This window comes from Natator depressus, chromosome 4 (genome assembly GCF_965152275.1).
Source record: "Natator depressus isolate rNatDep1 chromosome 4, rNatDep2.hap1, whole genome shotgun sequence".
Taxonomy (NCBI): Eukaryota; Metazoa; Chordata; order Testudines; family Cheloniidae; genus Natator; species Natator depressus.
In genome coordinates this window covers 61,763,584-61,779,391 of record NC_134237.1, presented here as the reverse complement: position 1 = coordinate 61,779,391, position 15,808 = coordinate 61,763,584, and the positions used below count along the sequence as shown (strand labels likewise).

At 41.1% G+C, this 15,808-nt stretch overlaps 1 protein-coding gene across 1 annotated transcript in view; it reads left to right on the top strand.

The window, feature by feature from the left end:
• Positions 1–15,808, top strand: part of PDGFC (platelet derived growth factor C) — a 249,209-nt gene that overhangs the window by 224,679 nt on the left and 8,722 nt on the right. The window contains exon 4 of the mRNA XM_074951051.1: positions 5,101–5,308. Coding sequence (XP_074807152.1) covers positions 5,101–5,308 — 208 coding nt within the window. The remainder of the gene's footprint in view (positions 1–5,100; positions 5,309–15,808) is intronic.

The window sequence follows — 15,808 nt, the reverse complement described above, 5'->3', positions numbered from 1 at the left end:
GGCAACAGTGCTGCCTTCAGAGCTGGGTGGCCAGACAGCAGCAGCTGCTGTAACTCCCTCTTCAGCTTTCCCTTCCCCCAGCAAAACTGTTGTGATCTCACAACCCCCCTACAATAGCCTTCCAACCCCCTTTTGGGTCAGGACCCCCAGTTTGAGAAACTCTGGTCTAGCTACACCCACCCACCATGCAAAGTCTATGTACGCACATGAGCTCGCACACCCACTCTGCTGCTCTGACTGATTTTCAGGCAGCTTCTAAAACACAGATCACAGTAAGCACCACTAGAAAGCTCAAACTATTTAAAGGGATACTACACTATTCCTATACATTACACAGATGGTAGGCTTCAACATCAAAGCTAAACCACTTTGAAGAAGCTCTTTGACTTCTTGTCTGCATTCCCAAAAATCTGATTCTGTAAGTTGGAAGGAGTTTGTTCAATTGGACATCTAATCAAGTTAGATGGGAAGAATGGGGGAGGGGAGTATGGTGGGAAGGAAGCTGCTGCATGAAAAGGGATGAAATAACTTACAGTCCCTGAGCAAAGAGGTAGCAGGGGAGTAATTCTAACTTTCTCAGTCAAAGTTCATTCTCTGAGCTGTTCCTGAGGAAGTGCAGCTATAAGTCAACCCTTACATGAGGCTGATTGTAAAGTTACAGTCTAGTCATTTGGTTCCTGTCGCATCTCTTCCTCGCAACCTTCCCCTCCGCCCCAATCTTTTGCCCCCTCCCACTTTTTTTAAAGATTGAGAGTTCCTTCAGGCACACCTGTAAGATATTCATTTCAATAGGCTCAAATGTACCCAGGAAAATACAGTATAAATAGCCTAACTGGAAATTCCATTTGATCCAACACCAATTGTCATTCTTGGCTTTTACTATAGCAGCTGCTGGTCTAGTGTATTTTACTATGGTTTTTGGTTTTTGCTCTGATTCATATTTAATAACACAGTAAAGACAAAATTGTTTGTCTCTATCTAGTATTTAAACATGTTTCATCCTATTAAAATAAATGAAAATGGTTCCCTGGGTATAAAAAAAATTGAAAAAGTTTTAAGTTTGTTTTTAATGTGGGGGGAGGAACATGCTAAAATATATCATTTGTCAAGATATTTTTCAAATTATTATTTTGCATTTTGCAGTTTTGATGTGAATCACTCATCCTCGGGGGAGGGGGAAGCCCCACACATTCCTATTAATCAAATATGTGGAGCTGTGAAAGAAAAGTTTAAGTGTTTAGTCCATATTCTGGAGTGCCTCAACTTCACTAGAAAGACTGGGCCAGATTTCTCCCTGGTGTAAGCCCACTGGATACAATGGGCCCCATTCATAAGCTGTATTACAGCCCCCTTGCCCATATCCCAACTGCAAATGCCCACTACGGAGTTCCCCTGTTGGAGGGCAGCTTGCTTTTAGGGCAGTCAGTGCCTGACCTGCTACCGTCTCTGCAAAGAAGTGAGTGGGGAAGAGGCGTGTTGGAGTCTTGCTCTGTTCAGACAAAGTCTGAAAAAAAGATATTATCAAAACATGCATTATCAAAAAAGATAGATTGCTAATGCATGTTAGGTGTCATGCAGTAAAATCTTAGGGGGCCTTGAGAGGGCCATTTAGGGATCTAAGGCAAAACTTGGGGATTGGTCCTACTTTGAGCAGGGGTTGGACTAGATGACCTCCTGAGGTCCCTTCCAACCCTGATATCCTATGATTCTATAAGACACTGTGGTTTTTTCCATGAGGTAAACTAGGCATGGTTAATCAAGGCCAGAGGATAGAGTGCTGACCTTGCTACCATGTGGTAAAAACTAAAGTGCCTTGTATCCACTAGGATTTCACAGTGAGATAACTGTTGTACGTTAGCTATCCCACTGTAAAAGACCACTTTTTTTGCACACAGTCATCAGGTCTGTTGAGGATCTTAAACCAATGGTGCAATTTAAAGCTGCTGACAACAGCTTTACATTGTGACAGGCTGCAGCAGGACCCAAGGAGCCAGAATACACCGAGATTTACTCAGTGCAGGTGAGATTCTAGCCCTATGGATTTTCAACAGGGATTAATTTGTTTCATTTCTATTAAGAATTTTTAATGACACTGATGGGCTTAATTAACCCTTAGGAGTTGTTACATCATAAAGCTGAGCCAGTTTTTTGGGGGAGTCACTAGGTGTGCAGTTATCAATTAAACACAAATATGGAATTTCATGATGTTTTTAAACAAACTGTGGAACAGAATCACACTTTAGATAGAACAATAAGTGCTATTGAAGTGGAGAATCTGTTAATGGCAGATGTTGAGCTCTTATGTTTGAGGGATGGTTGCTGAATTCAAATAGTTTTCATTTTATCTTGCAAAACATCAATAGCTGTACAGCTGGCAACACCCATAGATGGTTTTTATATATGCCTGATCAGCTGACTGTGCTGTGAATTTGAGTGACAGTCCAAGCACATTCCACTAACAAATGGACAGATTTTGATACTCTTACATTGTTGTCCCATTGCTACAGCAGAAAGAGAGAAACTGGTTGAGAACTTGAATATAGAGTTGTTTGCTTGAGGTTACAACACCCATGCTAACTCCTGAGAATTATCATCTACACCAGTGGTTTTCAACCTTTTTTCATTTGTGGACCTCTAAAAAATTTCAAATGGAGGTGCAGATCACTTTGAAAATCTTAGATATAGTCTGTGGACCCCAGATTGAAAACCACAGATCTACACTTTGCCTTTTGCCATCTGACATCCCTGTAAAGAATGTACATACTTGTAAATAAGTTAGGATACTGTATCTTTTGTCAATTCATTTCACTCCTAACAAGGAGAGTACACCCTCCTAGAATCCAAACTTTTGTCAGTGTTCAGAAATCATGACACTTCTACAGATTAAATAATTTTTAAAAAGCTTTGAAATGTTAGTGAATTTTTGTCATTTGCAAGCTAGATAAAGCTAATAATGTGTTATGAATGATGGGAATAGCCAAAGGAAAAATAATACTATTTATTGCTACTCTTGACATTCTGCCTAAAATGCTTAAATGAAAAATAAACAACTGTTTGCAGTTTTAACAAAGAATAACATTTTAATTGTCATAAAATACTTAGCTATGCATGTAATTGAGACTTAGTCAGAAGTTGCTATGTGGTAAATATCAATTACAGTATTCACATCTTTAAAGACAATTTTGCGATTATGTACTCAATAAATTGGGTACTCAATAAACGTTTTTACACTGATTTATGTAATTTTATTAAACTTAATTATTTTTTATAAATGATGTTATACATTTGTAAATACGGTTCATCAAGATGTGAATCTTCAATTTTGTGCAATTTTGCTATCTTTTAATGATGTTTTATTTTGTTCTTCTAAAGTGAGACTAGTGGACAGTGATGACAATTTTTGTGTTTAAACTACTTTATCCATTTTGCAGTGAAGCAATATGGGTCTGATTCACCAGTTCCTTACTCCAGTTTTACACTGAAACAACTGAATGATTTCACTGGAGTTACATCAGGATAATATTAGAGTACCACACTGGTGAATCAGGCCTTGTATGTGCATCATCAATGAGAACATGCTGTAAAAAAATTGTCAGAAATCAGTGATAGGAAATGAGTTTTCTTCAGAATGATTGCTAGGTTAATCTTCCTGATATTTACTTATTATTGAGCAAAAGAAAACCCCACACTTTCAAAACAGAAAACATCAATATTAACATATATTTATATATAAATACTCTTTCTGGAGGAAAACAGGAAGAAAAATCCTACAATATTTATTTTTCTTTATAGTCTGGATAGCATTACAGCACTGTTTTGAAATTTGAAGCAACATGCAGTATAAGGTTTAAATTACTGTCCAGAATATATTGCTTTATTATCATAACCCAATGGTCATGCTATTTGTAATGTGGGCATCAGAAAGATGAGGAAAATGAACACTTAATTTTCTGGGATCAGTGTTCATTTAAATTACCCACCAACATTGAGCAGCTGGATGGCTTCAGCCTCTCTTTTGGAAATAATGCTAGAATGACAGGATACAGATCCCTACAGAAGTTACCAATACCAACAGACTAGATATTGCTGTACATATTTCTATGCTTGCATGATACTTAGTTAAAAAAACAACAACCAAGGACCATGGATATGGTAGAAATAAAGCAAGGACAGCCATTCTCGTGGTATTTCTTGAAAGCAAATATTGGGAAAGGCATGTTGACTACTTCCACTTATTACCTTTCCTCCTCACCCTCAGGTCAGCCCTCAGATGCACACTTAATCTAGTGCCCATCCTCCTGGAGAGTTTAAGTGTTGGCTTACTTACAGTTAGTGGAACAAAACATTGCTACAATAGCAGCAAATTCCAATGGTGTGTGTTGTGGCTTTTTCAGAGCTGTTTTCAATATTTTAAAGAAGTTCTGTTTAGTGTGCAGTGTTGAGAGGGCATTTCAGATTAAATAATACCTAGCTGTTATATAACACTGTTAATCTGTGCAGATAACATACAATGCTACTGTTACCCTTCTGAATTATTTGGTCGGCAGCATCACTATGCTTGGCACTTCACTGAACACAGTCCCTTTTTCATCAATAGGTAGCAACAGGATTTTCTACTATTGTTACACTAGAGTAGTTTCATATTTGACTCTACAACACCAAACCCCACAAAAGGCCAGTTAATCCTTGTGCTAAAAGCAGCATGAGAAATGTGATTTTCCTAAGATTTCAGGAGGGAGTAATTGCTTGTAATGGAGCTATATTTTTCCATCAAAGGTTTAGCGCACCATTTGCTCTAATTATTTCTGACATATCATCTATCATTTAATGAACTTCTCCAGAAAAGAGGTATAGTAGCATGTCATTCCTAAAAAACAAGAAAGTAAGAAGAAAAAAACGTGTAGTCAAATTAGCACTTTAAATGGGAGGAATGTTTAGGTGCTCCTTGGATTATCATTAGTCTTAGTCAGTAAATTGGTTAAACAGCTGGTTACTTTTATAATCTCCACTGCCAAGTTTATCCAGCTTTATAAAGTACAATGTTTGACCTAAGCAATTACATTACGTATCTAACTGATACTGTTCTTTGTTTTATTGCAGCACCATACAGAAGCTGCCAGCCCATCCACGTTACCCCCGTCAGCTTTACCATTAGATTTACTAAACAATGCTGTTGCTGGATTTAGTACTGTAGAAGAACTTATCCGGTATCTCGAACCAGACAGGTGGCAACTGGACTTGGAAGACCTGTACAGACCATCATGGCAAATCCTTGGAAAGGCATATATTCGTGGGAGAAAATCAAGAGGTAACCCCCACTTCTGTAATTTATGGCTCTGCATAGAAGTTTATCTTGGCAAAGGAACAGTCATTTTACGCATTCTTCACCCTGTCTTACAGCTTTTAACTTTCTATAGTCTTTGCGAAGTATAGATACTCTCACATTTGTATGATTTGGACAAAAGGCAATAACTAAAAATGTCTCCACAAAAATATGGAGAAATTTAGCAAAATGAAATAATGAGATAGGTTTTGAAGCAGCCAATGCCAGAGCATCTCTCCATGTTTCAATGCTAGGGCCCTACCAAATTCACAGCCAGGAAAAACGCATCATGGACCTTGAAATCTGGTCTCTTGTACTATACAGATTTCATGGGGGAACAAGTGTTTCTCAAACTGGGGTCCTGACCCAAAAGAGGGGGTGGAGGAGGTTTGCAAGGTTATTTTAGGGGGATCATGGTATTGCCACCCTTACTTCTGAGCTGCCTTCAGAGCTGGGCAGCCGGAGGGTGGTGGCTGTTGACTGGGCGCCCAGCTATGAAGGCAGCGCTCCACCAACAGCAGCGCAGAAGTAAGGGTGGTAGTACCACAACCCCCATACAATAACATTGCACCCTCCCCCACCACAACTCCTTTTTGGGTCAGGACCCCTACAATTACAATACCGTGAAATTTCAGATTTAAATATCTGAAATCATGAAATGTATGATCTTTAAAATTCTATGACTGTGAAACTGACCAAAATGGACCTTGAATTTGGTAGGGCCCTATTCATAGCACAGGGAATTTGGAGGCATTTGCACCAGGCTCATCCCTGGGAGAGAATAGCCACTCCAGGTCCTATTTAAAATAATAATATTATATTAAAATTTCCAAAATGTAGAACTCAAAGTGAAGTCCCCCTTCTTCAGAGCAATAGATGGAGTTTAAGGGAGCTTCTTACCTAATACTGCCCTGGGTCCTGTACTCCTCCCTTTTACCAACCAGCTTGTGGGCTGGTGAGTTTGATCATGGTTGCAGAGTGTCTTCCCTGTTCCCAATCTGATCAGCCATTAACTCTTTTACATCATGGCATATTTTTTTCTCACCAAAAAGATTACAGCAACTGGGAACAAAAAGGGCCATAACACCAGAAAGGGGTTTCTCTGGATGTAGCTAAGCTGCCAGGCTAACTGAGAAGACGCATAGGCAGGGGATGAGAGTTCCAAGTGGAGATGAGAATGTTCCCATTAGAACAAAATGTGTACAGCACCTTAGGGAGTTTACTCTCAGGAAAATAATGATGTGACCAGGTGTAAAGAATCCCAGTAGCCTTTCAGTAACAATAATGGATGTTTGCTGTAAAGGTGGACTCAGTAGATATCTGTTCAGGCCATGGAGCAGAGCTTTACTCATTTGGCTGACAAATAATGGCCTGAACTGTGTTTCCTGAACTGGGTATGTCAAGCCTGGAGGAAGGACATAAAATGATAGCCTGCCCATTCAAACGGTAAAAGCTAGCATGTACTTGTATAACACAACTAATGTGCAATCTATGTGTAGTACTCTATGACGTTGTAACTGAAGAAAATACTGTATCCTCAGATGGGTTGCAGTATCTCTCTAATCTATTGATCTAATCTATGGAGGCAATAGATTGTATACACAGAAGAGAGACCAAAGTGGGGTGAAAGGTTGCATCTGACATGTTCTACTGACGGGTGCTGTGGGCACATGACTTCTCATTGCCTCCAAATGCAAGGATTCTGATTGTCTGTTGTGTGCAAAAAAAGGACGATCTCTCAGCATCCAGCACACAAAGGCCAATCACAAATTGGCCAATATTCTTTACCACCTACAGTATGCTGCAGTGCTCACAAACTGTGCATTGGGGTATTCAGGAAGGAATTGTACCTTTCCGATGTGCAGCCCATCCCTGACCTTCCTTTCAGGTGGTGTAGTCTGGATTGTCTCAGAATGTGAATGTAGCCATCTTCATGGCCTCAGAGCAAGTTGTGTCAATGCCCTCTTCCACACTATTCCATGAAACAGTGGTGTCCCTGTCCACCACTTGAGGTATGTCTACACTACAAAATTAGGTCGATTTTAAAGAAGTCGATTTTATACAGTAGATTGTGTATGTCCACACTAAGCGCATTAAGTCGGTGGAGTGTGTCCTCACTACCGTGGCTAGCATCAACTTACAGAGCGGTGCACTGTGGGTAGCTATCCCACAGTTCCCGCAGTCTCCGCTGCCCATTGGAATTCTGGGTTAAGCTCCCAATGCCTGATGGGGCAAAAACATTGCCGCGGGTGGTTTTGGGTACATGTCGTCAGGCCCGCCTCCCTCCCTCTCTCCCTCCGTGAAAGCAACAGCAGACAATCGTTTCGAGCCTTTTTTCCTGGGTTACCCAGGCAGACGCCATACCACAGCAAGCATGGAACCCGCTCAGCTCACCATCACCGTATGTCTCCTGGGTGCTGCTGGCAGACGCGGTACTGCATTGCTACACAGCAGCAGCTCCTTGCCTTCGTGGTAGATGGTGCAGTAGGACTGATAGCCGTCGTAAGTCTCCTGGGTTCTCCTGGCAGACCTCGGTGAGGTCGATCAGGGGTGCTTGGACAGACATGGCTATCCTCCTCTTAAAGCACCGAATGGGAGCCAGAGACTCCAGGTCATTCTCTTCTTTAAGTTTCGTCTCATGGAGATTCAGTCCTGCCTGGATATCATGCGAGCTGGAGGCTTCTGCCCCAGGCTGCTCTCCCAGCCGGCAGCACCACACGGTCACACCTACCCCAGCCTACCCCTTGCTCCCATGGCTCATGAAGCCTGGACAGTAGTAAGGAGCAGTTCAACTTTAGGCTGAGCAAGTGCAGAATGGTGGTGGAATGTGTCTTTGGACATTTAACAGCTTGCTGGTGCTGTCTGCTGACTCAGTCAGACCTCAGCACAACCAACATTCCAATTGTTATTGCTGCTTGCTGTGTGCTCCATAATATCTGTGAGAGTAAGGGGGAGACGTTTATGGCGGGGTGGGAGGTTGAGGCAAATCGCTTCGCATCCAATTTTGAGCAGCCAGACACGAGGGCGATTAGAAGAGCACAGGAAGGTGCGCTGCACATCAGAGAGGCTTTGAAAACCAGTTTCTTGACTGGCCAGGCTTTGGTGTGACAGTTGTGTGTGTTTCTCCTTGATGCAAACCCTCCCCCTCTGTTGATTTTAATTCCTGTAAGACAACCACCCTCCCCCCTTCGAATTAAAGTAACTATTGTTTTGAAACCATGCATTCTTTCTTTATTAATTTAAAAAAAAGAGAGAGATAACAGACAAGGTAGCCTGGGTGGGGTGGGGGAGGAGGGAAGGACAAGGCCACATTGCTTATTGTAGCCACACTAAAATTCAAACTGTCTGAATGGCAGCCTTCTGTTGCTTGGGCCATCCTCTGGAGTGGAATGGCTGGGTGCCCAGAGCCTTCCCCCCCTCCACCCGCGTTCTTGGGTGTCTGGGTGTGGAGGCTATGGGAACATGGGAAGGAGGGTAGGTGGTTATACAGTGGATGCAGCGGGGGTCCGTGCTCTTGTTGGCTTTCCTGCAGCTCCAACAGATGCTTCATCATGTCCATTTGCTCCCTCAGCAGACGCTTCATCATGTCTGTTTGCTCCCCCATTAGCCTCGGCATCGCGCCCTGCCTCCGCTCTTCATGCTCACTTAATTCTTTCCTGGCCTCTGCCACTGAATGCCTCCATGCATTAAGCTGTGCCCTATCAGTGCAGGAGGACTGCATGAGCTCAGAAAACATGTCATCGCGAGTGCGGTTTTTTCGCCTTCTAATCTGCAATAACCTCAGGGACGGAGATTATAGGGGGAGCGTAGAAACATTCTACACGCTACAATTCTGTGGGGCCTGTATGGTCACCTGTGCTGCTGAGTTCGCCACGCTGACCAAACAGGAAATGAAATTCGAAAGTTCCCCAGGGCTTTTACTGTGTACCTGGCTAATGCATCGGAGTTCAAAGTGCTGTCCAGAGCACTCACAATGGAGCACTCTGAGATAACTCCTGGAGGCCAATACCATAGATTTGCGTCCGCACTACCCCAAATTTGACCCAGCAAGGTCAATTTTAGCGCTACTCCCCTCGTCGGGGAGGAGTACAGAAGTCGATTTTAAGAGCCCTTTAGGTCAACGGAATGGGGTTGGTCGTGTGGATGCAGTCATTTTTAAATCGACCTATCATGGCTAAATTCGACCTAACCCCGTAGTGTAGTCCAGGCCTAGGTGAGGTAGGCAATTGCTTAATTGAAGGTGTAAAGTATATACCGTGTATTAAGGATTTTACCTTACATAGAGTAAATCAAGGAAAGACATATCCTTCTTCTTACATTGGAGATTTGTGCATTTTCCACCAAATCTCCTGCAGATACTACTACTATTTCATATTTATGGATTCCATGTTGATGAACAGCATGCAGACAACACTCTCTTCCCTCCCTGTCACATAGCATGAAAATGAAGATATTTAAGTGTAAATGAAATGTCAGTGAGCAGTGCCTATGTTGGCAAATGTAAAGTAGATTATCATTCAGTCAGCAAGGAAGGAGAGAAGGTGAATCCTTTTCATAACTCAGATTAGTTTTTTGACAGCTGATCCCTGGATCAGAGCTAAAAATCTACCCTTCTAGCCATGCTTTTATTGCTACAGCTGTGCATAGGTAAATCAAGACTTGGACAGGAGGCAGTTTGTCTTTAAAAGCTTTCAGCTATGAAGCACATCTTTCAAATATTCGTTTAGCACTTTCCTAATTAAAGAGTTTCACCATTTGTCAACTGCATTACCATTTTAAGCATATAATAAGTGAGAGAAAAGCAATGTATATTTGTGGAACCTTACATAAACAAAGATGCAGGTGTTGGATAACATCTATTTAGACAAAAGCAACTCTCTACATACAAGACAGTGATCTTCCCAAGAAACGATCAGAGTAAATCTTTTAAAGACTTCTAATTAGACAATGAAATAGATTTGCCTTTGAATAAACATATCAGAGTATTGCCACATTCATCTTAAAAGGACCACCCTCAGACTGCATTACTGAGTGTGTAATGTTATAGCCTGGGGCAGAAAATGTGTCCCATTAAGATGACACAGTATTAACTGTTAGCTGCTTTGAATAGAGAATGTGAACTTTTTGCTTGTTTTTATTTTTATTGTTGTTGTTTTTAATAACATGCTCTCTACTGCATTAAAAATCTATTTTAAGTATTATAGAAAATTATCTGGCCTAAAATGTTTATCAGTTAATTAAAACTACATTGTACCCTTCAAATTCTATAATTAGGCCAGTTTTCTTTTTGTTTTATTCATTTTAATTTAAGGCCATATTTATGTCCAGAATTTAGGACCAAACTATGATCTCAATTATATCCGTGTAAATCTGGAATACCTCTGTTAGGTCAAAGGAGTTATTCCATGTAGATAAAAACAAAATTTGGTTCTGTATTCCAAAGTATTTTCATATATAAAAACTAAGTTCCTTTTGAATATTATACATAGTAAACAGTAAAAAGTGCATTGCACTGAAAAAAAGTAGTCCAGTCTTACTTCCACAAAAATCAGTGAGTAATCATTGGGCCACATTCTGCAGCCTAATTACAGCTCTTTTATGCTACATGAATGGTGCAAGAAGAAGGTACACTTGGCCTTCTTTAAAACCTTTAAACTAAACTATAATCAAAACTTCTTGATTTAAACAAACACCCTATCATTAACCTAGGTAGCTGTAGGAGAAATGCAGGCAGAAGCCCAACAGCAGATTCGGAGCTATCCTGTTAATTGCACTCAGTGTAGCATGTATGATTACCTGCCCTGTGGGCGGGTGGTGTATGTGTGCATTCAGTGCAAGGAGCTCCTGGCCCTCAGAGACCGTGTACAGGCTTTGGAGGCCAGGGTGGTGGAACTGGAGGAGTTATGGGAGGCAGAGAGGTATGTTCATGAGGCTTTCCGGGACACTGTAGATTTGTCCCACCTCCGGTCACACAGCCCCTGCGCTGTTAAGGAGGATGAAAGGCCCAGATAAGGAGAGCAGTCAACGGGAACAGAGGGAAACCTTCCCATAGTTGGGACCCTCCTTCCAAATGATGTTGGGGTATCCTCTCGCACTGAGGTTACTCCAGTCATTAGGAAAAGGCAGGTGTTAGGAACGGGAGATTTGATCATTAGAAACATAGTTAGCTGGGTTTGTGATGACCAGGAGAACTGTATGGTGACTTGCCTGCCTGGTGCGAAGGTTACAGATCTCTCGAGGCATCTAGATAGACTTATGTGTAGTGCTGGGGAGGAGCCAGTGGTCGTGGTACATGTAGGTACCAATGGCATAGGGAAGGGTAGGAGAGACATCCTGGAGGCCAAATTTAGGCTGCTAGGAAAGAGACTGAAATCCAGAACCTCTAAGGTGGCATTCTCAGAAATGCTTCCAGTTCCATGCACAGGGCCAGGTAGGCAGGCAGAGCTTCAGAGTCTCAATGAGTGGATAAGATGACGGTGTAGAGAGGAGGGGTTTAGATTTATTAGGAACTGGGGAAAATTTTGGGATAGGAGGAGCCTATACAGGAAGGATGGGCTCCACCTAAACCAAAGTGGATCCAGACTGCTGGTACTTAACATTAAAAAGGTTGCAGAGCAGTTTTTAAACTAAGAGATGGGGCAAAGCCAATTGCTGCAGAGGCGCACGTGGATTGGACAGAGACTTCTCTTAGAGGAGAGTCTGTTGATAGAGATTCTCTAGGTTTTAGTCAGATCAGATGAGAAACATTCTTATAAAGAATCTGACAATCAGAAAAGGGCAGACAAATAAGCAGTGACAAGTTTTTAAAGTGCTTGTATACAAATGCTAGAAGTCTAAATAATAAGATGGGTGAACTAGAGTGCCTTGTGTTAAAGGAGGATATTGATATAATAGGCATCACAGAAACCTGGTGGAGTGAGGACAATCAATGGGACACAGTCATTCCGGGGTACAAAATATATCAGAAGGACAGAACAGGTCGTGCAGGAGGGCGGGGGAGTGGCACTATATGTGAAAGAAAATGTAGAATCAAATGAAATAAAAATCTGAAATGAATCCAAAGGTTCCATAGAATTTCTATGGATAGTAATTCCATGCTCTAATAAGAATATAACAGCAGGGATCTATTATCGACCATCTGACCAAGACAGTGATAGTGACGATGAAATGCTAAGGGAGATTAGAGAGGCTATCAAAATAAAAAACTCAATGCTAGTGGGGAATTTCAGTTATCCCCATATTGACTGGGTACATGTCACCTCAGGACGAAATGCAGAGACAAAATTTCTTGATACTTTAAATGACTGCTTTTTGGAGCAGCTGGTACAGGAACCCACAAGGGGAGAGGCAACTCTCGATCTAGTCCTGAGTGGAGCACAGGATCTGGTCCAAGAGGTAACTATAACAGGACCACTTGGAAATAGTGACCATAATATAATAACATTTAACATTCCTGTGGTGGGAAGAACACCTCAACAGCCCAACACTGTGGCATTTAATTTCAGAAAGGGGAACTATGCAAAAATGAGGAGGTTAGTTAAACAGAAATTAACAGGTACAGTGACTAGAGTGAAATCCCTGCAAGCTGAGTGGACACTTTTCAAAGATACCATAATAGAGGCTCAACTTAAATGTATACCCAAAATTAAAAAACACCGTAAAAGAACTAAAAAACAGCCACTGTGGCTTAACAACCATGTAAAAGAAGCAGTGAGAGATAAAAAGGCATCTTTTAAAAAGTGGAAATCAAATCCTAGTGAGGTAAATAGAAAGGAGCATAAACACGGCCAAATTAAATGTAAAAATGTAATAAGAAAAGCCAAAAAGGAGTTTGAAGAACAGCTAGCCAAAAACTTAAAAGGTAATAACAAAATGATTTTTAAGTACATCAGAAGCAGGAAGCCTGCTAAACTACCAGTGGGGCCCCTGGACATTTGAGCTACAAAAGGAGCACTTAAAGATGATAAAGTCATTGCAGAGAAACTAAATTAATTCTTTGCTTCAGTTTTCACGGCTGAGGATGTTAGGGAGATTCCCAAACCTGAGCCGTCTTTTGTAGGTGACAGATCTGAGTAATTGTCACAGATTGAAGTATCACTAGAGAAGGTTTTGGAATTAATTGAGAAACTTAACAGTAACAAGTCACCGGGACCAGATGGCATTCACCCAAGAGTTCTGAAAGAACTCAAATGTGAAATTGCGGAACTATTAACTATGGTTTGTAACATGTCCTTTAAATCAGCTACTGTACCCAATGACTGGAAGATAGCTAATGTACCGCCAATATTTAAGAAGGGTTCTAGAAGTGATTCTGGCAATTACAGACTGGTAAGTCTAATGTCAGTACCGGGCAAATTAGTTGAAACAATAGTAAAAAATAAAATTGTCAGACACATAGAAGAACATAAATTGTTGTGCAAAAGTCCACATGGTTTCTGTAAAGGGAGACCATGTCTTACTAGAGTTCTTTGAGCGGGAGTCAACAAACGTGGACAAGAGGGATCCAGTGGATATAGTGTACTTAGATTTCCAGAAAGCCTTTGACAAGGTCCCTCACCAAAGGCTCTTACGTAAATTAAGTTGTCATGGGATAAGAGGGAAGATCCTTTCATGGATTGAGAAATGGTTAAAAGACAGGGAACAAAGGGTAGGAATAAATGGTAAATTTTCAGAATGGAAAGGAGAAACTAGTGGTGTTCCCCAAGGGTCAGTCCTAGGACCAATCCTATTCAACTTATTCATAAATGATCTGGAGAAAGAGGTAAACAGTGAGGTGGCAAACTTTGCAGACGATACTAAACTGCTCAAGATAGTTAAGACCAAAGCAGACTGTGAAGAACTTCAAAAAGATCTCACAAAAGTAAGTGATTGGGCAATAAAATGGCAAATGAAATTTAATGTGGATAAATGTAAAGTAATGCACATTGGAAAAAATAACCTCAACTATACATACAATATGATGGGGGCTAATTTAGCTACAACTCATCAGGAGAAAGATCTTGGAGTCATCGTGGATAGTTCTCTGAAGACGTCCACGCAGTGTGCAGCAGCAGTCAAAAAAGCAAACGGGATGTTAGGAATCATTAAAAAAGGGATAGAGAATATCTTATTGTCCTTATATAAATCCATGGTATGCCCACATCTTGAATACTGCATACAGATGTGGTCTCCTCGTCTCAAAAAAGATATACTGGCATTAGAAAAGGTTCAGAAAAGGGCAACTAAAATGATTAGGGCTTTGGAACGGGTCCCATATGAGGAGAGATTAAAGAGGCTAGGACTTGTCAGCTTGGAAAAGAGGAGACGGGGGGGGATATGATAGAGGTATATAAAATCATGAGTGGTGTGGAGAAAGTGAATAAGGAAAAGTTATTTATTTGTTCCCATAATATAAGAACTAGGGGCCACCAAATGAAATTAATGGGTAGCAGGTTTAAAACAAATAAAAGGAAGTTCTTCTTCACTCAGCGCACAGTCAACCTGTGGAACTCCATGCCTGAGGAGGTTGTGAAGGCTAGGACTATAACAGGGTTTAAAAGACAAATGGATAAATTCATGGAGGCTAAGTCCATTAATGGCTATTAGCCAGGATGGGTAAGGAATGGCGTCCTTAGCCTCTGTTTGTCAGAGGATGGAGATGGATGGCAGGAGAGAGATCACTTGATCATTACCTGTTAAGTTCACTCCCTCTGGGGCATTGGCCACTGTTGGTAGACAGGATACTGGGCTGGATGGACCTTTGGTCTGACCCAGTATGGCCATTTTTATGTTCTTATGTTAAGCAGATTATTCCCCTGGTGTGTGGAAACCTCCTGTTCATATATCTGTACTGAGACCATGTGCCTCTGCTCCTTGCACTCCTGGTAAAGGACAAGAAGAGCCGGAGGCAGGTGTGTTATGCCAATCCTTTATTGTTGTAGGGGCAGTTATATCCCCTATGCCACTGAGAGCATCTCTATGTAACCAAGTCCCTGATGCACATACACACACATACCAACCTCCACCTGCAGGAGAAAATCTGCCCCCCTGGCTTTATTTAGACCAGGATCTAGCTGGTACAATGCTTTGGGAAAGAGGGATTATTTTTTAGTACACATCTCTGGAGATTAGTTAGAAAGTTATAGCCTCAGTCATAAAAAGCAATTAATTTCAGATTGATGTGAACTTAGTATATTTAAATTATATAAACTAATGAAGATACATTATTTTGAAATACAATTTTATTTTAGACCAACCTGCATCACTTTCTTTCTTTCTTTCTTTGCTCAGTAATATCTTGGTTCTGGGGGGAAAAAACTGCATTTTTTCTGAGCTAGTGCTAAAAAAGAACTTTTGACTTTTGTGTCAACCATGATAAATGAGTGAAAGCCAAGTACATTATAACAGGTATTGTAACTTAGTTCACTTGGGAAATTATGGTTAAGTAAACATTTTAAGGGAATATATACATTCTGTCATCTAGTTTTGTGCCCACAGTATGTTAAA